General features: G+C 38.5%; 1 protein-coding gene across 1 annotated transcript; it reads left to right on the top strand.

Moving 5' to 3' along the window:
* The first annotated feature begins 432 nt into the window (after positions 1–432).
* LOC122088056 (protein DETOXIFICATION 41-like) lies at positions 433–4,686 on the top strand. Its single transcript, XM_042657192.1, has 8 exons — positions 433–827; positions 2,273–2,817; positions 3,028–3,114; positions 3,227–3,283; positions 3,371–3,609; positions 3,920–4,038; positions 4,254–4,340; positions 4,416–4,686. Exons 1-8 carry the CDS (start codon positions 501–503, stop codon positions 4,488–4,490), a joined length of 1,536 nt encoding a protein of 511 aa, XP_042513126.1. The 5' UTR covers positions 433–500; the 3' UTR covers positions 4,491–4,686.
* Positions 4,687–23,616: the final 18,930 nt, after the last annotated feature.

A 23,616-nucleotide genomic window follows, 5' to 3' on the forward strand; every position in this document is an offset into this window, starting at 1 on the left:
TGAACATCGGGTGGCTAGGAGTCCCTTAAGGTGTGTACCCAGATGTTCTCAACCGTCCGATGCTCACTGCACCTCACCGATCACTATAGAAAATGTGAACTCATTGAAATATGTAATCCGAAATCATGTTAGTAATCAATATTTTAGTAGACATCTGGCATAACAAGTGCCAATCTCTTTTCATTTCTCCCCATAAGAAAAGTTATTTTAAAAGGAAAATGACCTTTAGCTGCTCCTCCTATGGTATATTGAGAAAAATTGGTTCTAAAAGTGTTAGGTAACAACTACTTATCTAAGAAGAGCTACATCTACTACTCAATTTTGACCCCAAACGGCCAAACCAAACCCTTTTGGTTTGGTGCTCCACACGTTTGTCTAATACGACAACTCAGAATGGTAGGCAGCCTCTAATACATATCGAGCACCTGGAAACCACAAACGTAGCTTGCCACTAATTTCCAGCGCCGCATTTCTCACTTAGGCTAACCCAGTAATCAACAATGGGCGACAACAGTGCCACCACTCACAGCCAGCCATTGCTGCAAGACATCAATGGTGACCATGTTCGGGTTGCTGAGCTCTCCTCAGAAGCTGTGGAAGAGTTCTTGGTGCTACATGATCCTGTGCCTATGCGATGGTTGCCAGGGCTTGTTTGTTGGGAGTCTAAACTGCTTTGGTACCTCTCTGGTGCTTCCATTGCTGTTTCTATCTTCAATTTCATGCTTAGTTTGATAACCCAGATGTTCACTGGCCATTTGGGTGCCTTAGAACTTGCTGGTGCCTCCATTGCCAATGTTGGTATTCAGGGTCTTGCTTATGGGATTATGGTGAGTCTTCTTTGAATCTTCTTTTTTTTTTTGAATTCTCTCTGCTTTATAACTTCTTCTCTGAAAATTTTCCCCTTCTCTTCTCTGTTTCTCATTGCGTTTGATTACTTTTGAACACAGAGTACTCCCCATGTTCTCCTTTTCTTTGTTCTGTGCAAACTTTTCAAAGGCCCCAAGAGCTGAGAATTCCTTGGCCCTCCTGAATCTAGACCGGTAGCTGGGCAATTATGAAAAAGAAAATCTAATAAAAAAAAAGACAGTTTCTCTTCCCGTGGCTGAATTATGGGATGGTCCAGATGTGACCCCCTCACTCCTCACTTCTCTCTCCCCTGTTGTACATGGTCACGATGGCCATGCTGAATGAATTCCCATTTCATGGTGGCTTTAGGAAAACTTGGTCTAGAAAACAATTGAATGAAAGAGAAATAATATATTAGGATCCAAACCCGTGCGTGACAATTCTTTCACACACGAGACAAAAAGGGTGGGGGCCTCCCTCTCTCTGGAACCCTCCTACTTTACGATTCTCATCCCTGTCCATCCATTTGACCGAATTAGTACTTGGACATCGAAGGAAAATCTCTACTAATATTTTAACAGAGAAGAGGAACTCTATCCGTCTAGGTTCCCCATGCCGAGACACAGCTCCTGGTTTCAAGGGGAGATATGAGTCAACTACTACTAAGCTATTGTAATTTTTATACCTAATTTATTTTAAGATATGGAGCCCTTTGATGCCTTTATTAATTCTCATGATTGGGCCTGTGGGAATACTCATAAATATTCCATTTCAAAAAGGTTATATTATCTAATTCAGATTCTCTGCTGTGAGTGAACAGTGATAAGTATAAGATTCATGCTCTTATCCAAACACTCTATGGCTTTGTATGTTTTCATAAAAAAGGTGCATGAGGCTCCCACCACTGTGAGGTCTGGGAGGATCATAATGTTTACAACTTCATCCCCATTTTGCCAAGAGGTTGTCTCCTGATTTGAACCCCTGACCATTGTTTTTATGTAAAATAAAATGTGGGAAAGATAAATGTTTGCAAAACAGTATTCTCCACTTTATGTTTTAACCTAAATTGCAAAAAATGACATTAAAATATCCAAAAAAAATTTTTGGAGTAAGATTTTCATGTAAGATATCATTTACATGAAAAATTTTACGCAAATAACCTCACAAAGACATAACCACTTGATTCCTTCATGGGCCTAACTTGCTCTGCTTCTAAGAAAAGTTCCCTGCCATGGTTTACCAGGCCAAAGTTTGCTAGCTCTCACTTTTCAATGTAAGAGAGCTTTCAAAAGCTAAAAATGTGAAGTACATTATGTACTTAATAATATACAAAGAGTATTCTAATTTAGCAACTAAAAATTTGAACATCTTTCAATCATGTCTCCTAACATCTCCCTTCCATGTATCTTCTTTCTTTTCTCTTCAGTTGGGCATGGCTAGTGCTGTTCAGACTGTGTGTGGCCAGGCTTATGGAGCAAGGAAGTATGCTGCCCTGGGAATTGTTTGCCAGAAAGCCATAATCCTGCATTTGGGAGCATCTGTCCTCCTATCCTTCATCTACTGGTACTCAGGCACGATCCTCCGAGCAATCGGTCAGTCAGATAGCATAGCAGCACAAGGTCAGATTTTCGCGCGTGGATTGCTCCCTCAGCTATATGCATTTGCAATCTATTGCCCTATGCAGAGATTCCTCCAAGCACAAAATATTGTGAACCCCTTAGCTTATATATCTCTTGGGATCTTCCTTCTACATGTGCTTCTCACATGGTTGGCTGTGGATGTGGTGAAGGTTGGCCTTCTAGGAGCTGCTCTTACATTGAGTTTGTCTTGGTGGCTACTTGTATTTGTAACTGGGCTTTATATAGTTTTGAGCCCCTCTTGTAAGGAAACTTGGACAGGGTTCTCTATGAAGGCTTTTAAAGGGTTATGGTCTTACTTGAAGCTGACACTTGCATCTGCTGTTATGCTGTGGTTAGTAAACCAACACATTGTAATCTTTTTTATGATTGATGCTGAAATCAAGCTTCAAAATCAGATGAAACCAGCTGAGAGGCTCTCCACAAACTAGCCTGGCCAAGAGTAAACTATACTCAAATACCTGGGCTAGTGTTGCCCAAGTGAGGACTTGTGCTCATTTTACTGGTTCACTTCCTAATTTTTCATGGGCATCTTTTATTGCAGTTTGGAGATATGGTACAACCAGGGAATTGTGCTTATATCAGGACTTCTTTCTGATCCTACAATCTCACTTGACTCTATTTCTATTTGGTATTCTCATGTCCTTCATTCTCTTTCATTGGTTTCCTATGTTACCATTTGGTTGTAGATCCCTTACATTCCTATACTTACATTCTGTTTTGATTGTTTTGAAAAACTATAGCATGAACTACCTAAACTGGGACATGCAGTTTATGTTGGGCCTAAGTGCAGCAGCCAGGTGGGTGCTTAGATCTCATAGTTGAATCAATCCAAGTTATAAGAACCTCTTTCCACTTTCAATTCATTAATGGTTTGGGTCTTGCAGTGTTCGAGTTGGAAATGAGCTTGGAGCTGGTAATCCAAAGGTTACGAAATTCTCAGTGATTGTTGTCAATGCAACAAGTATCTTGATCAGTATTGTGTTCAGCGCATTCGTCATGATATGTCGCACCACACTAAGCAAGGCTTTCACTAGTGATGATACAGTTATTGCAGCAGTTTCAGATTTGACTCCATTGCTTGCAATCTCTGTATTTCTAAATGGAATTCAACCCATACTCTCAGGTATTATTACATTTCATAGGGAACTTTATTTGGGGGTGGGGGGAGAGAGAGAGAGAGAGCTCTCACTACTGAGTGTTCATACTAGGCCAAAAAGCAGCCTATGGTCCTAAAATTTCTGGCCTGGCCTTCGGTAGCGAGCAAGAAGGAATTCTCTCACTATTTAGGCTCTGAATACCAATGCTCATATACAACTAGACATTCATTTCTGTTGTTCTCTGAGTCTGTTGCACCTAAGTACCATTTTTTCCCCCTTTCATTATCTTATTAGCTCTGCAGTCTCTAATCATTTAGAACAATTTTGGAATTTCAGGAGTTGCCATTGGGAGTGGATGGCAAGCTCTAGTTGCTTATGTTAACCTAAGCACTTACTACATCATTGGTCTTCCTATTGGATGTGTTCTTGGATTCAAAACAAGCCTCGGAGTGGCGGTAACTTTCTCTCTCTCTCTCTCTACACACAAACACTCAGTTGGTAGATCAATTTTCATTCATATGGAATAAAACATGGTTATAAAGATGATACAATTATGAAGGTCTGTCAATCCCCTGCAGCAGAGGAGGCTTAAGTTGGTCAATGGTCTAATAATGACATTGGAACATTCTTCATGGTGCCTGCCTAAACTGATGGCTGCTTATTTTTCCAGGGAATTTGGTGGGGAATGATATTTGGGGTTTTTCTTCAGACAGTAACCCTCATTATCTTGACTGCCAGAACAAACTGGACTAAAGAGGTAAAATTAACCTCATTTGATCACTTCAACACTAAATTTCAATTCTATTAAGAGTTCATCTTTGATACATTGTAGGTTGAAAAAGCTGCGGAACGCTTAAAGATGTCGGCGGATGAAGAAAAACTTGAGTTGGTGGACACCATTGCATAACCAACCCTGAGAAATTTAGCATATGTTTCTATAGAGAGTTGCAAGAAATCAGCAAGAGATACAAGTTTTGCCCTTTTCTAGAGTTGGGGGGAGTGGGTGATTGGATTCATGATCTTTGTATCTCTGGTCACAAATTGGAATATGTAATTAATGTGAGTTTAGATGAATTAATGAGAGTTTAGATCTTTGCAAGTTCCGGAAAAGAATGCGATTTTAGAATAATGAATGCAGCTAGTTCACTTAATCACAAGACAGTATCATCTTTTCTTAATTTTATGCTGTTCACAGATAGGCAAAAGCAAAAATTGTTTGATCTTTGGGAAATAAGGAATACTGAGTGGTAGGAGTTCAACTTGGACAATACTAAACTAGGCACAACCAGATCCAACACAAGATTTTCCATTCTGGGTTAGGGCTGCCATTTGGGTTCAACCTGAGCCCTACTTTCCGTAGGTATAATTGGCCCTACCAGTACCTGTTTCCAGAAATGGTTTTTTTTTGGTCAGTTAGGGTTAGGCTCAGTTTGGATTAAGTTGGCACAAACCCAGCCCTACCTCATTACTGATCTTATTATGTTGTACCATATCTCTAGGATGCGTTAGTAAGTGAAATCTAAGGAAAAAAGAACACCGAAAAGCAGTGTGGCTCCTGTGCCCAGATGCAAGGGGATACAAAATGACTACCCCACCTCATGAAAGACAGAAATTCAATCCTATTGATGCTTCCACACATACTTTCATTGGCCCAGCACTGATTCTGGGCCCACATTGTCTTTCAAGAACCCTCTCCAGAAATCCAATTTGCTTTTAATATGAAGAAACGAGGCCCAAATTCAAATATGGAACAAGCCAACCATAACTAAGACCTGAGCCCAACCATAGCTCTTCACTAGATGTTTGCTGAAAAAGCAAAGATTACCATGTTATGGACAGTGGTCTGTAATGATATTGATAACTTTATTGGTAGCTTCGGTTTATAATAAAAGTTTTTTCTTTTTAATAATATATATAGGATATGCTCGTTATGTATTCTCATTACAAAAATGCAGAATATATTCTTGACTAAGAATAAAAACATTGTTACATTGTTTGAATACATGTTTGGCTAAAGTGCCTTCTTTGAGTTTATCGATAAGAATTTCTCCAAGGAATCCTCATGGGCAATCGGTTCAACAACATCGTCATTTACTTTAAGAAAACACTGAAAATTGTAAGAGCAATAAAGTACAAAACTTAAACCTTGCTTTGTAGAAGGTGTTGGATATGTCATATGTGTATCTATCAAACCCAATATTAATATCTTGAATTGATATCAATTCTCATCATTTGTGATGGTTTGTGCCCTAAAGTTAGGCCTTTAAACTTTTTGCAACTAGGGACTGACCTAGGCAATCAGTTTGTATGATTGTCATACTGTATATTTTCATGTGTATGAGATTTTGGTCATATAAGTATGAGTACTCATATGGGATGTACATCTAATCAGATCATATGGAGTCTTGCAAAGTACAAATATTTTGCACAAGGCTCGTCATTGGCACTCTAGTCTCTAGACATGAGAGGTCCTAACTGTTGCAAGTGAGTGTTGTGAATTTGATGTTCCGAAGGTGATGGAGGCGAGAGCTCTCATCTTTTGCTTCTATTTTTTTTTTTTTTTGCTATGAGGAAAGGAAGATGATATATATGTGAAGATGGAAAAAATTTCAACCATCTGACATCCAGCTCATGGTCATAGTTTTACTAAAAAAAAAAAAAAAATCCAGCTCATAGTCTAAGTGTTCATTTGATTTTGTTTCCACAAACCTGTTTTTCCCTTTTTTTGTGCTCAAAAAAGGAAAAATACCCCAAAAACTGTTTAATTTTTTTGTTTCGTTTCACTTGTTTTTCGAAATAGAAATAGAAATTTATGCTTGTTTCTGTGTCTATAAACAGGAATGGAGAAACAAATTAGATTTATTTTTCTGTTTCTAAAAACAAGTGGGAGAGACAAAAATTGTGAAAAATCCAATACTTTACTCGACCTACCCCAACCTCAACCCATTGTTGATATTTCTCGCTATCTAGAAGTAGCGACTCCAACCTGGTTGGGTGAAGCTCATAGTTCAGAATCATCTTCATGAAGCATACTTGCAACTCCAATGTCGCTCCTTTCACTTGCGAGCTGCATATCTGCAACATCACGCCTTCACTAGTGTCTTGAACCCGACTACACTATTGAAAATGTTTCGGGAAATAGAAAAATCAAACACCTTCTTGCAATTCCAAATATCATTTTTTAGCACAGAAATGGAAAAAATTGTTTCTACTGTTTCTAGACACATAAATAGCATAAACAAAATCAAAAGGGCCCTGATGCGGTAAAAATTGACCGGATGACCTTCCCTGCAGTTCCTGGTGCTCCAGCCGACCTGCACAGAAGAGATGATAGGGGAGAGTTGGGCTAACCCGATAGGGGACTCTCCGATGCCTAAGTTAGATCTTTCCATAGCAGATGCTCAAGAGAGCTTTCCCAATAAAAGAAGAAGTGAGTGCTCGATCCCCTTTGATGGAGGCTTAACATGGTATTTATAGGCTGCTGATGGAAGGAGAGTGGGAGACGACTGTGAAGAGTCCTGTTCAGGCGTAGAGTCCTTGAGGGGAGTGGCTCTGTGATTCTGGGTTTTAGAGAATATTCTGGGAATATTTCCCATTGATCTCAGAGGTGTAAGTCGTGAGAGGGGTGGACGCCTCTGATGACGTGTAGTGGATAGAGTCCTGCCCCCATGATCAGGGATTACGTTCCTTAAATGTAAGAGTGGACGAGAGCACGTTTCTGGGTGCCTTACTTGACTGTGCCAAGCCGAGATGATAGGTTAGTCGAGCCGAGGTGACTGGTAGCACGGCCTGATGGAGGGCCGAGGTGGTAGCACGGCATGATGGAGGGTTGAGGTGGCGGCATGGCCTGATGGAAGGCCGAGGTAGTAACACGGCCTAATGGAGGGCAGAGGTGGCAACACGGCTTGATGAAGGGCGGAGGTGGCAGCACGGCCTGATGGAGGGCGGAGGTGGCAGCACGGCCTGATGGAGGGCCGAGGTGGTAGCATGGCCTCATGGAGGGCCGTGGTGGCAGCACGGCCTGATGGAGGGCCAAGGTGCAGCATTGGTCAGGACCGGTCCTTGCCTGTGCCGCGGTTGGGAAGAAATACCCTCATCAAGCCCTAACATGTTTTCCTTGAAAATTGGTATTTCAGATATGCCGTTGGGTAAACCCATGCCTCTCTCCCCGACCATTGACTTATTGAGATTGGAAAGGGTTTCTTCTTTTGAGAGTAAGAAACCGGAAACATGCGGCCGTGTAAAGGCCAACCTGCCCCTCCTTATGTGATGAAGATGCTTCTGAGGAGGGGTGTCAAGCGGTCCCGATCGGGCTTGGTTAATTTCCAGTGATGCATCGTGAATGCCCGTTTAACTAAACAGACTTAGTTAGAGCAGGCATGATAGGGTTGATAATTAGGATGGTAGGTCTCGAGCTCTAATCGAGTTGCCTTAACCAGGCGACAAACATGTAAAATGTATCATCACTAAATAAGGTAAGAAATTTAAGTAGTTTATATAATCATATGGGTAATGTGATTACAAAAATTTTATTTTCAAGTTTAAAAATTTCACTTTCCTTCATGGTTTCAAATATAGGTATCTTATCGGCCATATCATATCGATATCGGCTAAGACCAATGCCCATCCTTGACCAATCTGGATTAGTTATCCGTATTGTTTCAGGGGGTAAAATAGTAAGAAAAAAATATACTTTTTTCTGAAAAGTAAGGGGCAAAAGTGATTGATGCCCACCAATCCTCTTGGATACTGAATCACATCACTATCGGTAGAGACTGATATCGAGAACTAAATCCATGCTTCCCTTCTTTCTAAATTTCCCTTGCAATCAAACATAGCCTTAGAGCCTCAAACTGACACCATAGACCCTAATCAAAAGCCACCCTTTTTTTGGAATATTTCCAATTGTCCATGTATGTTCTTAAATGTCTACCCATCATATATTTCCAACTGTCCAAGTATGTTCTTACACTCGCTTGTAGTCATTAAATTTTCATAGCTTTACTTTGCCACATGGCAAAGTCTGTTTGAACTGAAACTTGACATGTAGGCTTTGGGTACTATCCATCCACAAAATATAAGCCTCAGTCGATACGCAATTTGATAGATATTTGGTCCATCCTGATAAATTTTTGATACAACGTATCAAGGATAAAATACCCTGATGAAAATGATTATATATCATTTTTTCTTCTTAACTGAGTGTGCAATAGAGCATCTAATGGTCACCAAAACCATATGTAACACAAGTGGGGTGTACATTTTGTGGAGAAGTAGATCCTACTAACCATGCTTTACACTAAAAAAAATTGTATAAACCACATTTAACAATTTGTTCTAGTAGAATAGAAAATCTTAAACTTTTTACAAAAGTTCTAGTAGGACAATGACCTAGTTGTAAGGTTGGTTATGTATGTATCAAAACCCTTAAAAAAACTAAAAAAAAAAAAAAAACACAACTTTCCCCACAAGAAGAGTTGCTTATAAACAGAAGAATCAAATGTTGATTCTCTAATTGCTACTGTGCTAGCTAGCATAAGTGTATTACTTTGTCAGAATACGGTTCTTATGTCATTGCTAAAAATTTTAAGTTTACAAAGGATATTTTTAAGGCCTTGAGTAAGAAAGAATTTGAAAACATCAAGGACAAAGTAAGAGAAAGCAGAAAGGAACTGGTGAAACCATACGGGGAAGAAATCGCTATTCATATCTGTGTGGGAAATCACTGTGTTTCACATGTAAGGTTTTGCTCAAGTCACAAAACATGTGATGCCGACAATTACATTTTTCATGCATTTATGATTTTTGGCATTGAAACCCATAAATCTAGGGAAGGAGGAGGAGAAATAATTTGAGAAAAAAGAACACCGCCTGATCGTGTGGACCCAATGCCTATGGCAGTGTGAGAAATTACGACACTAAATCTCAGCTCACGATTTGTTTTTTTATCTTATGTATGAAATGCTTCCTTTACTTTTTTTTTTTTTTTTTTTGACAGCTAACAAGATGACTGGGTGGATGGTCATTTCACCGCTCCTATGCCTAAGTGTAGAGGTCACAATGCCCTTCTAGGCTTCTTTTCCCTTTCAAATAATAATAAATAGAGATGCAAAATGCTGCCTTAGTTCATTGTGTGGTTTCTATATTAGCATAGCGGCCATGAAGATATAAGTAAGGACATTAAGTAGGAGGGATTTTTCATTTTATAAGTAGGCGGGGCTGTCATTGTTGGTTATGCATTTGCTGCTGCTTTGATTCCTTGTTTTCGAACAACAACTTACAGTGTTTCACTTTGCCGATACCTCCCATCATCGTTACTGTAAGATCAAACACCAAGAAACACGAATAATAAAGAGACAATAGATCCGTACGACATAGAGATTTAACGAGGTTCACACACCAGGGTGGTGTGCTACCTACCTCGGGCGAAGAAGAAGATGATTCACTATGCATAAGAGAAATTACACCCTAGCAACGGTGAGGAAAAACTCGCCCTGAAACCCTAGCTGCGTGAAAACCTTGGAATACAATGATTTTCTTAACAAGCAACAGTACATTATATATACTCCAAATCGTGGGTCGACCCATCGGGTCGTGGTCGATCCGGTTGAACCCATACGAGATCAGTGATGGGCTCTGAACTTAGGCCTATCGGCCCAACCCCTCTGCTTCCATCATAGATCTCAGAAAATTTTTCATTCGAGTCGCCACCAAAATATGTCGGATCGGGTCAATCTTCAAAACAGTCAAGAATTCGAGACAAACTTAACAATTACCCTTAATTCTCTCAATTGTCTTACTTTCTCAAACAAATCAAAACCCCCTTTGAAATGGTGGATGTATATTATGTCTCTCTTATTAGTGGATTCAATGTCCTCAACTCTAATCGAACATTCAAAGAAGCTCCTTTACAATAATACAATCTTCCATGTTTAAATGAGGCAAACTTTTCATTCTACCCATTGATGTTGGTAGCCACACCAGCGTAAGGCAACGTGAAGCCTCTAGTACTTCAAGCTTCTTTAACTGCCCTACACCATCAGGCAGTTCTTCAATTCTTGTCCCACTTACCAAAAGCTTAACCAAATGTTTTAGATTACCAATGGATGTAGGCAACTTTGTTATTGAGAAATAATCATTGAGAATAAGACTTTTGAGAGAAGCCATCTCACAAATACTATCTGAAAGTTCCAAAAGACACGAGCACCCAGTAAGATCCAATCTTTCTAAGCAAGGAAACCATGAGAAGTCCGCAGAGACTCTTGAGATATAAACATCTCAAGAGAATAAGAACCTTCAATTTTTGAAACCGCTGTCAAACAAAAAACTGAAATAAAATATAACTCTTCATTTAAAAATTGATGATAAAACAAGTGAATAAAAATACAGTTTTATTATACCTTAATTTTATTTTGAGGTTTATCATTCCAAGCTAGTTTGATTCCACTTCTTGATAACTGAAGATGAACTAGTTCCTCGTGATAAAAATTGGTCGGTAGAATTTTCAAAGGGCAGTGCCACCAACTGAACCATCTTAAGTGAGAAGGAAGATGCGAAAAATCGCCATTGAGTTTCTCACTATAAAGTCTTGAAACTTCAATAAGTCTTAAATTGGGCATCTTTGCAAAGTCTTCAAAGCTTAAATCATGTATATTCCCTGTTGAAAGGATGATGATACCTTCAACCTTTTGCGTTCCTTACAACAGAAAAATAGTATTCCAAGTAAAGAAAAATCAATGCACACACATCCAAAAGAAATAAGTAAGGACATAGCACCTTATTTAATGCCTCCTTCTTGATTCATTCTCTTGTAGGTAATGACCCTGGTGCTAGCCCTAGTTTTGTGCAATTCTATGAGGGGTGGATAAAAGTTGGCCCCAGCCTTTGCATTTTCGCATAATGCGGTTGCTTAGGCTCAGACATGCTGGCTGCCTATTTTTTACCATCACATTAAGTGACAGCCCATGTTGGGATTTAGTTTTTATTTATAATAAAAAGTAAATACAAAAAAGATGTTGCTTACCTTGTCTTTTTCTAATACTTTGTGGTATTGGGCGTTTTGTAAGACAACGATTATGAATAGATGAGATTTTTTATGTTTCATCAAATGGTTAAAATCCCACTAGCATACCTTATTCCTAAGTAATGCGCTAGCATACTTGTCCTTTTCCCTAAACATTAATAACAAGACATGAGATTTCTGCTATTCAGTCCAATAACTTCTTTCTTAGCTAAACTTCAAGTTTCTTCAATTGTAGTAGAAGGTAGATATGGGTCACGACACTGGTAGACATGAGGAGACAAAAATAATTCATAAGTTTTCTCCTTCAAATGCTTCTAAGGATCCTTATAGGATCTTCTCATTACCTCATGAAGTCCCCATAGATCCATCTATCTCATTGGGTTAGCATTAGGGCATTCCAAAGAAAGGCATTAGTATGGGTTTCTAGTGTTATATGATCAGGGTAAAAAGGGAAAGGTCGAGGGCTTAAAATTGTGGCCAGGGATGAGAATTCTATAGGGAAACCTTAGGACTGGTAGTTAGTCTTTTAGAAGGGTTGTGGACTAAGAAAATAAGATTTATTTTCTTTGCAAAAGGCTAGTGGTATCCCTTTGATTAATAGATACATGTATAATGCAAACCATGTCGAACAAGTGAAAAAAATGTGACTGATAATTAAACACATATAATATATGTTTATCCATACAAATCTTTTAAAAACATGTTGATTTATTCCCAAAAAGAAGAAATAATTATTGATGAGATAGAATCATTCTCATCAATATATAATTAGAGAGAATTGCATTACCACCCCCTGAAATTTGGTCCATATTCAACGCCACCCCTTGGACTTTTCGAAACTCAAAGCCACCCCCTAAAAATTCAAAAAATTCGAAATCGATCCCTGCCGTTAGCCGACCATGTTAAATGAATGAAAACCTATTAGTTTTGTACAATATACCTAAAATACCCCCACCTATTGTGAGAGGACAATATTGCCCTCTCTTTTATTTGCTTCTTCTAAACCCATCTCCCATTTCCCATCTCCCATCTCACTCCTCACTCACTCGGTTGAACTAGAAGAAGAAGAAGACGGTACGGTAACCTGCAACTCGATCGTGCCCTCCGGCGTGAGATTCTCAGGTGGAAAGCTGACCGGCGTGCCAATCTGTTCCCTCCGCTGTGCAAACATCTTCCCTCCTGCGTGCGAACCTCTCCCCCCTCCGGCGTCTGAATCATATCTCAGTTTTCTTCTACACTACTAAATAAGTACTTGCACTAACTGGATTCTCAGTTTCAACTTGGTAGATGCCAGGGGACTGTTCTCTCTCTTCAATTTTCTACTTAATTTATCTCAACAATAAACCAGTTTAGGAATCTAATACGTCCTGGTCTCAGGAGTCACTTTTGACTTTTATTCAATACTGTTGGCTAGAATTAGGTCAGTATCATTCCAGATTGAATTTTGAGAGTTATGTTAATGTCTTAGATGGAATAGGACTCTCCATTAGCCAGTCAATAGCTTAGTCTTTGTTTTCAATTATAGACTTAAGTTTTGGATTTGTTTTTTGTCAGTCCATATTGGAGACTAAAACTGTCCAGAGTCAATTCTATAAATAGATTTGAAGACATTCAACTCCCACCCCCATGATTTTATGAATCATATTTCAGTTTTCTTCTACACATTGTTAAATCAGTACTTTCTCTGAGTGAATTTCTATACACTGCTAAATCAGTACTTCCTCTGAGTTCTCAGGTTCAACTTGGTAGATGCCAAGGAGCTTTCAGGTGGATTCCTGGCCTGTTCTCGCTTGAATTTTTCTACTTAATTTATCTCAACAATAGACCAGCTTTTTCTAGCTTCTAAACAACTGTGGCATCCCTGTTCTATCAAGTTTTGCTGCTAGTTTTCTGTCATACTTTCCAGAATACTGCTTAGTGTTATCTCAGATTTGGTATTCAACTTTCTAAACAATTGTGTTTTGGAATAACTGATTTTTTAATATTGAGTTCGAACTGTAGGAATACTAATACTGTATCTACAGCCCTGTTTTCCTAGTATCACTACGATTAGCCTGCGCAGGCCATAATAGATCTCTGCCTGCTGAGATCTTCTGCAATCAGAGTCTATACAATAAAGAGTTATGAAAGAAGTATTACAAAGAAAAGAAAAAATTGCAATTCCAAATTGACTATTCCACTCTCTCAAATACAAAATAGTAAAATTGTGTAGAAGAAAACTGAGATATGATTCAGAAACCAGAGGGGGGAGAGGTTCTAACGTCGGAGGGAAGAGGGTTGCACGGCGGAGGGAAGAGATCGGCATGCCGGTCAGCTTTCCACCTGAGAATCGCATGCCGGAGGGTTGCAGGTTACCGTACCGTCTTCTTCTTCTTCTTGTTCGACCTAGTGAGTGAGGAGTGAGATGGGAGATGGGAGATGGGTTTAGAAGAAGTAAATAAAAGAGAGGGCAATATTGTCCTCTCACAATAGGTGGGGGTATTTTGGGTATATTGTACAAAAACTAACAGGTTTTCATTCATTTAACACAGTTGGCTAACGGCAGGGATCGATTTGGAATTTTTGAAATTTTTAGGGGGATGGCTTTGACGTTTCGAAAAGTCCAAGGGATGGCAATGCAATTTTCTCTATATAATTATCAATGTGATAGAATCATTCTATCTAAGTTATATCTCAAACAAAATCATAAGAAATACTTAATCAATGATAGATGCCACATGTATATACATGTATATTGCAAACCATGTCCAAAACTTCAGCAGATTCATACTTCCTCTGGTGTTCTTGAAATGGTTCCTCAAAACTTTGGGTATGATGTCGAACATCCCAGGGCTCATCATCAATAAATACGGGCAGAATGGTTTGACCCTCAGATGAATCATGGCACTCAGGCCCACTAGATGATTAGTGATTAGAGATAACCAGAGGGGAAAAAATCTGTTTTTTCTTCTCTCTCTCCCCTGTTGTTTTTATTGTTGTTTGGTACTTATTTGTAAATTAAGCTTGATCGATGGGGATAGTAACTGTCGATTTGCAGAAGTTTTAGTGTCTCTATTTTATCTACTGACCTTTTAGCTTCTGAGAATCTTTGGGGATAAAGTCTTCTTGATTTTTATTTTTTGGTAAGGGTCTCTGTTTATAGCTTTTCCTCCGCTGTTCTGTCTCTCTTTTCTACTCCAGTTTTTTTTTTTTTTTTTTTTTTTTTTGAAACGCTTTATTTTACTCAAACTTTGCACAGAGAAGCCGGATGTCTATATTTAGGGTATTAATCTTCGATCTGGGGACAAAGAAGCAATCCCCGTCGCTTGTCATCGGATTCTGGTAGGACATTTGTGGTTGGAGCAATTGTTGTGTTCTACAATTTGGGAAAGAAGAGGATGGAATTTAGTAGTTAGTAGTTCGATTTTTATAAGGGTATTTCTGTAATAGAGACTGATTGTAAGGGGTCTGATTCTAATTTTTAGTGATGTAGGAGGTGTACAAATCTAAATGGAAGTGGGTTTATCTAACGAAAATGGACTGGAACCCTTAAATCCATGATCCAAGAAATGGTCTGGTCGAATAGAGGTTAAAAGAACATTCTAACACTTATGTCTAAGGAAAATAGACAAAATATATACCCTGTGCTTCTAAATGCCCATGGTTTGGCCTAACGACATACAATATTTGGGTATCTCAAGATCCTTCCCAAGAAAGTTTGATATCCTTTACTCATAGCAATATTAAACATTAATAACAAGACATGAGACTCGTTGCACAAGAACGGGCCCACAGGACTAGTCAGGCCGAAGACCTAGATACCATCGTTAGCAAAAAAAAAAAATATGTGAGATTTCTGCTATTCAGTCCAACAAAGATAGGTATGTCGGGTTGAGTTCATCAATAAATCGATTCGAGTGGATCAGCTAATCCAATCTGAGCAGTGGTATGGAATCCAATAGCAGGTGTAGCCTGTAGCCGTGTCAGGTGTAGCTACTACGTCTGGATGCGATAGATGAGATTTACTCCTTTCAGACTATTGCAGCAGTAGAACGAACCTTGGGAACGATTCCCTCGTGGCTCCCTGTCAGAAAAATGTGGCTAAGCGTGCATTGGTTTGGACCAATCAATCGAATATTGATTAATACATAATCGATCGAAGACTACTGTTGAGTTTTGAGTCGAAACAAAAACCTCTGTCCCTTACAACTCTTTTTCTACCCACCGCCCTTGTTTCAAAGCTAGCTTCAAGTTCTAGGGACGGAGTCGAAGATCAATCCTCAGGCTCTGGGGAGTGACTTCGCATTGGTTGTCTTATGGTAGCCATACCAACAAGGCTATACTTCAAGTTTCTTCAATTGTAGTAAAAGGTAGATTTGGGTCACGGAACTAGTAGATATGAGGAGACAAAAATAACTCACTAATTTTCTCCTTCAAATGCTTCTAAGGATCCTCATAGGATCTTCTAATTCCCTCGTCAATTCCCCATAGATCCATCTATCTCATTGGGTTAGCATTAGGACATTGCAAAGAAAGGCATTAGCATGGGTTTCTAGTGTAATATGATCAGGGTGAAAAAGGAAAGGTTGAGGGCCTAAAATTGTGGCCAGGGATGAGAATTCTAGGGAAACCTTAGGACTGGTAGTCAGTCTTTTAGAAGGCTTGTGGACTAATTATTTTCTTCGCAAAAGGCTAGTGGTATCCCTTTAACTAATAGATACATGTATATTGCAAACCATGTCCAACAAGTTAAAAAATGTAACCAATCCTATATGCGCCAGACTGATATTGTTCTTTTTTCCCGTGCCATTATTAATACATTGAACCAATCCTATATACATAGATGCCTTTTTCAAGCGGGTTTTGGGCAGGCGAGGCCTAACCCAAGCCTTAAACCTAAGCTCGGTCCAGCTGAATGACAACTCTATATTTTTGGGCCCATACCAACCCAGGGGCTCGGTTCACCCATGCCAATCTGTTCTTTGAACTTCTCATTCATTTTCTCCATCCCTTGAGATCTCCCACCTTATTCAAAGCATCTTTCCACCTCTTCACTTCAGCAGATTCATGCTTCCTCTGGTGTTCTTGAAATGGTTCCTCAAAACTTTGGGTCTGATGTCGAACATCCCGTGGCTCAACATCAATAAATACGGGCAGAATGGTTTGACCCTCAGATGAATCATGGCACTCCCATATCTCAGCAACTTCCAAGAGGCAATATTTGCTAGTTGCATAGTTTTTAGAGAAGACAGGAATAGAGATTTCAGACCCTCGGATTGCTCTTAGAAGGGAGGGACAAATGTCTTCTCCTTCCCAGAGTTCTTCACTATCTATGAAGGTATGGATTCCCTCTCTTATTAGAGCTTTGTAAAGGAGACTTACAAAGTTTTTGCAAATATCTGGACCTCTGAAATTGATAAACACATCGTAAGAGGAAGGCCGACCGGAGTAGGCAGACGAAGTAGTAGCCCGTGATGTTGAAGAAATGAACTTGCAGGACTAGTTGCAGAGAAGGTGTTGGAACCCTTTCTTCTTTCGCTTCTTATTGTTTACTGGTATGAGGAAAAGGGCAGATGAAATGTGGGAAAATGGCTCATAGTCTTACATGTTTTCCTTGAAAATCGGCTTTTCAGAAATGCTGTGGTAATAAAATAAAAAAAGAAATGCTGTGGTAATCTTCCTTAAAGTTGAGAGGAACCATAAGTAGGGACTGGGGAACTAGTAATCGGGATTATGATTGGTAGCCAAGAAAAGAAAATAGTATATAAATGAAATAAAAATTATGATTACATAATGATTTTTTTATGTCCTTTTTTGTTTTTGTTTTTTTACCTTTCAAACATAGCCTTAGTTCTTGATATTGATACAATATCGATCCTAGATCTGTCAATTTTACCATTACTTTTCATAGAAGAATTATTTTTTTTCCCTATTCTGATATCAATTTTCAATCCTAGATCGGTCAGGTATCAGGATCGATTTCAGTCGATACCGATATGATACGACTGATATGGTCAATCCAATTATGCTACCTAAAACCACGTTTTGAAAATTAGATCTGATCCTAGATCTACAACGGATTAGTAACGGTTGAGATTGAACCCTAATACTGATTCAACCCGTATTGATCCACTAGTAAGTTACAATGGTAAAATGGCCCAAAATTCAATTTAAAAAAAAAAAAAATAATAGGGATAAGTCTCTCAGATCCAGCATTATATTGATTCGTTATGTATCAATACCGGTTGAAACTGATCCTAAGTTTTAAAACCTTGTTACAAATTGGGTTGTATTGATCAGTTTTATCCCCCCCCCTCCCCCCTTTTTTTTGTTAAAAGATGGGTTTTTCCTATGATTTTACACGATGAGTCAACTGTCGGGTTGAAATTTATACAATCCAATCGATACCATAGATCCAGTACTGATATCAATATCTCAATCCTTGAATTCCAAAGCCACCAATTTTCTTCATAATAAAAGATAATGAATCAGGAGGGAAGGTATACATATGGCAAAATGGTCACAGCATGAGGTTTTTCTGTTTTTGGTGCTTGACAATAGTTTAAAGAAGGGAAATCAAAAGAAGAGGTTCGAAGAAGAAATCGATTTGTGATACCTAAATTTGTCACCTGCCACAAGTAATGATGATTTACAGAATATGGATGAGACTTACATTTTCAACGAGAATTCGACCTTTCAAAATGACCTAAACCCAGCTTATAACCTTAGTCCATCCCAAAATCCCAATTGGACCCAAATCCCTATATATCTATATTCAACTAGACCATGCCCGATCTTGTGACACCTAATATTGAGACATTATATTTTGACGTAACAAATCTAAGTGCTCTCCAATGGTGCGAGAACGACATGAAAAAATGATTGCAAGAAATACCTAAGGTGCAATAGGGAAAACACTTCCTTGCAAATCACAGCTAATTGCAAGCAAAAAAGGGGCTCAACACCTGTAACGATAGAATGGTATTCGAAAAGAAAATTTTGATGATGTATGGTGCGCAAAAATTATCCCACCGGATCTCCCAAAATCTTGCCCACAAGCCAGAAGCCCTACATAAGATGGGATTGAAATCTTTTGGCATGGGAATTTGGGAAGGGAGTATTCCCTTCACATGGGCTTGCGAGCATGTGAAAGGACCAAAATACCTTCACTTTTGTGCGGAGCCACCATTTGTGTATGTCCTACACCCATGAGCCATCAAAAATAATATGCCATCTTTAACATACCCGCTAGATTTCACCTTTTTTTTATCCGAATTCCTATGAAAAAACAGCACTTTTCACTCATCCCAAACATTACCAATTCACTTTTCACCGACCCTTTCCCTTCCCCTTCCCATTCCCAACTAGCAAGGAGTATCCAATTGTTGAAAAAATGCTTTTAGCATTCATTTTTAGTCTTTTTTCAGTGTAAGCCTATCCTAAGTCAAAATTATGTCAAATTATCTAAGTTCCTCGCTTTGAGTGCCAGAATAAAAAAAAAAGTACAAAAAAAAAAAAAATCACCTAACTCTCTAGGAATATCTAGGAAGCCCCAAATATCATTATACCCCACAAATTCTTCAAGAATCCATCATATTTCCCTACGATTCCGAAACTCTATTGAAATTGCCTAAAAACCTCTGAAGCTGTGAAATGTCATAAAAAGCCAAGTTCTTCGGAGAAGGAAATCAGATAAGTCAAATCCATCTCTACTTGAGCTGGAGGACATTCACGAAAGTTCATATGCACAACAACAGCCCACCCCTCTGGATCCGAAATAGGGGTCGAGCACATGTATAACCTTTCAAGTTATATGTGGTATTGTACATAGTAATATAATAATGAATTAGCAGCATCTGTAGTATAGGATTGATTAGGGGATAATAAACGTTTTTTAAGCATCTAGTAGGAAGACTGATTTAACCAAATAGAATAAGTGCCTGACACTTACTATTATCTCTGGATCAGATCAATTTTTGGGCCCTTTCCATGTGGATCGCGTTCACATATCAAGTCCAAGAACCTAACCCAGGTGGCGACTACAAACATCATGTTTCCCAATCCCAATATTTTCCAATAATCAATAACATTCCTCCCTTAGAAATCCCTAAGGAAAGAGAGGCAATCTGTGAAATAAGCCCCCATGTGTCTTCCAGAGGGGATGCAATGTGCAGAGTCCATTGACATGCCCAAAGAGAGGGATGAGGATGCAAACCCCAATCGTTATGTCTCAGACTATTTTCTCTAAAAAGACCAACTTAGGCGAAGGAAGTGAAAGTTGATGAGGGTTACCATTTCCATTGGACTCATAAGGTCAGATTTTTCAAATTTGTTTTTTTTTTTTTAAGTTTTTTTTGAGAGTCCTAATATCTTTGAATCTTTGTATAGTTATTTATTTCGAGGGTGGGGGTAGAATGGATAGGAATTTATTAGAGGTAGAATATAAAGGGGGGGGGGGGAGAAAAAATCTGGCCTCGTCTTTCTTTAACTTAACATTTTCCAAGAGGAAGAGTGCAGAAGAGGGGAAAAAATTGAGAAATAGGGGAGGTGTTGCAAGTGGGGAATGTGGTATTGGGAGTGTGTGAGTGTCAATGGGATCATACGAGGAATCATTCATAGAGATGTTATTTTACATTTCATGGGGGCAAATCGATCATTTCGGCCCCATATGTCCAGACATAGAGGCCACATTCTCCAAAGAACATTTTTCCCTTGTTCTTTTAGTGCTAACATCAAAGGGAGGGAGGAATCTGTTCACTCATTGTGGTTTTATGAAAGTTAATTGAGGGTATTTTTGACCTCCAAAAAGAAATAAGAAGATCAAATACATTGATCCTAAATTTTTTTTTTTTATGTTTTCCCAAAGATTAAATCAAGTGATAAACATTTTTTTCAAATACTTTTGATATGGATATGATTCATTTCCTTAGAGTCTAAGGACCAGAGAGTGATCCTAAGGTTATGGTGACCTAGGGATGCATGCCCAAGTTCTCCCAACCCTTGAATAATTCTATGATCCGTCGGTTCTATGGAAAGGAGCCAGAACTTTTTTTTTTTTTTTTTTTTGTGAAAAGATCTCTTTAAGGATATGTTTGGTAGCCAAGAGAAGAAAAGAAAAGAAAAATAAAAAAGAGTATGTATGTTTGGTTACTAAGTGAAGAAAAGAAAAGAAAAGAAAAAAATTCAAAAAAAATTGAATTTTAAGAGAGAGATAGACACATAGGAAATCATTGTGTAATCATTCATTTTTGTCTTATTATATTTTCATATTTTCTCATGTTTTCTTGTGTTTTCGGAAAGAAAATTTATAAGGGAGCAAAAGAAAATTTCACAATTCCCAAGAGGAATTTTGAATTTGAAAAGGAAAATCTTTTCTTGGGTGAAGGCATACCAAGTGCAAAGAAAAATTCTTAATCCAAGAAAAAAAGTACAAAAAATGTATTTTTTTTTCTTTTTTTCACTTCCAAACACAGCCTTAATATACTTATAACTTGATAGTCTACTCAGGAAATCAAATCCTTTAAATTAATTAAAAAAAAAATAAAATAAAGTACCCATAAGGGTCATTTAAACAACGGTTGATTATTGACATCCACCTGATAGCCAACACCTTTCTCCTCGACAACCGGGCCTTTTTAAAGGTGTTGCGTGCCATTTAGAAAAAGTAGTGAGTAGACATGAGAAAAACAATCGATCAAGTCTCTCCCTCTTTTTATTTCTAAGCTGTGGTCTACAATGAGCAAGACGATCTTAATCATTCATATCTCGACTCTCCCCTCTTTTCCTTCTGAGGTGGGATCCACACGTGGAAAACAATTAATTTCAATTTTTTATTTTGAGGTGGAATCTATAAGGCTGTGTTTGGTAATGAAGAAAAGACAAAAAAAAAAACAACAGATATTATAAGATAAAAATATGATTTTTTATATGTCTATCTCTCTCTTCAGATTTAAATTTTTTTGAAATTTTTTTTTTTTAATGTAAAACAACTATTTGTCTCTCTAAGGCTGTGGTTGTTTTGCATTTCAGGAATGCACTCTGGACTGAGAAGACTTTCTGGAATGAAAAATAGTTATTTGGTATACATTTTTGTTCTAAAATCTTGGAACACATCCAAGAATGAGGCCCATTCTGAAACGGGGCTTTTAGTCCATTCCACGTTCTTATTATATATTTAGGAAATATCAGCAACAAGGAATTGTGTGCACTTCCCTCTTTCTCGCTTCCTTCCATCATGGACTATTGAAGACGATTCAATCTTTGATCACTGAAGCTCAAAGACGGCTCGGAGATGCAAGTTTAAAACAGGAAGAAGAGGGAGAATGAGAGGGAGAGAGCAGAGTGGATAAAACATAGGAATATGGTCACCTTTTGATTAAATAAATCAAACCCTCACTTCATCATGGATCAGGTAAATTTCTGGATTACCAATGGATCAGAACCTTGATCGAAACAGCCATAGATGCTTGATCTTGATGCACATCCTCACATTTTAGACAGACTTCATTTTCGTAGCATTCTTAATCACCACTGCTATGTTCTTTAAACACCAAAATATTTCAAGCTGGGCAACCACTCTATTTTCTAAAAACAGTTGCTTACCCTTATGTGCTAACCATGCGATGACAGAGGAAAGGACACTGAAGCCGCAGAGCATTGACTCATCTACAGGTTAGCAGAAGCTCACAAGTATGGATATATGGAAAGTTTAAGGCATATGAAGTGATGTAAAGGGTCTCGAAAAACTGATGATGCCTAACAATTTTTTATATGGCCATGGTCCACCATTTCTCTTTGCCTCGAATTAGAGTATATTTTATTCAAAGCTATGTTTTTTGGTGAAGGATGTTGATGAATGCCCAATGAATTTGGTTAAAACTATAGCCTATAAGGCTCTAATTAGGAAATTCATGATTAAGGTTACTAACTTTTTATATCAACTTGTAAGGCTTTTGTAATTATCCTTTCTATTTGGAAAAAAAAAATGCACAGGGAGAAAGGGATGGAGAAGGAGAAACAAAAGGGGGAAGTTACCAGGGATAGGGGCAATGGTACTAAAACTCGGATCGAAATGTTATCGGCTTTGACCAGGCTTTCCCAATATCAGGTAAGGCTTAAGGGTAAAATGTAATAAAAAATTGATTTTTGATTAAAAAATTTTGGTAAATCTGTCTGATATGGTTCAATCAAAGCCAATCTGGACCATTATCAACCTTGAATGATCCCGAGACTGATTCTAAGTTTTAGAACTTGGATAGTGGCAGAGAGAGAGAGAGAGAGAGAGAGAGAGAGAGAGAGAGAGAGAGAGAGAGGATTTTCTTTTAGCAAAATTATAAGAACATCCCTTATGTTTCACTAAATTAATGTCAGACTCCCTATCATTGATCATTGTTAAAGAATATACCTTATATGCCGATGTTAACTATTTTATGTTCAATATTAAAATACCATTACTTAATATAAGTATCCAAAATATGTAATAAGTTATTATTTTCCAATGGATTTCCACGAACGGCGATCATTCAGTACACTGGAGATCACGATTGCGGTCTTGTGGCCGAGGCCGTGGTTGGCCAAGGGGCAGAAATCATCGTCGATTGGATAGGCGGAGCAGTTAGTGAGGAGATCCAGGTTGAATCGAGATGGGCGCTTCCTGATGTGGACCCATCTCCCCTCATTCGGAATTGCCACTCTCCGATTCGGATTCAAGATGTGCAGCCCCTGAAGCAGCGGCTGTGGCGTGATTGATAGAGAAGAAAAGGAAAAAAAAAAAAAAAGAGTGAGAGTAAGAGTGGCGATGGTGATGGATTTGCAAAGTGGCATGGTGGGTTAAGGAGAATAGGCAGAGTGAAGAAGAGAGTGCTGTGGCGGTAATGGTGGAGGCGAAGAATAGTCGGTTATTCTCCATCTCATTTCACCATTACAGTCCAATAATCCGACATCGTCGGCTTTCCTTTCCCCACCATTTTGTCTAATGGACTGTAGAGTCTATCAACCTCTCTCTCTACAGTGATATACACACTTGCACTCG

This window comes from Macadamia integrifolia, chromosome 9 (genome assembly GCF_013358625.1).
Source record: "Macadamia integrifolia cultivar HAES 741 chromosome 9, SCU_Mint_v3, whole genome shotgun sequence".
Classification (NCBI taxonomy): Eukaryota; Viridiplantae; Streptophyta; class Magnoliopsida; order Proteales; family Proteaceae; genus Macadamia; species Macadamia integrifolia.

Coding starts and splice junctions, on each gene's coding strand:
- LOC122088056 (XM_042657192.1), top strand. CDS start 501: ATGGGCGACAACAGTGCCACCACTCACAGCCAGCCATTGCTGCAAGAC. Junction 828..2,272: donor GTCTTGCTTATGGGATTATG/GTGAGTCTTCTT, acceptor TTTTCTCTTCAG/TTGGGCATGGCTAGTGCTGT. Junction 4,341..4,415: donor GAACAAACTGGACTAAAGAG/GTAAAATTAACC, acceptor GATACATTGTAG/GTTGAAAAAGCTGCGGAACG.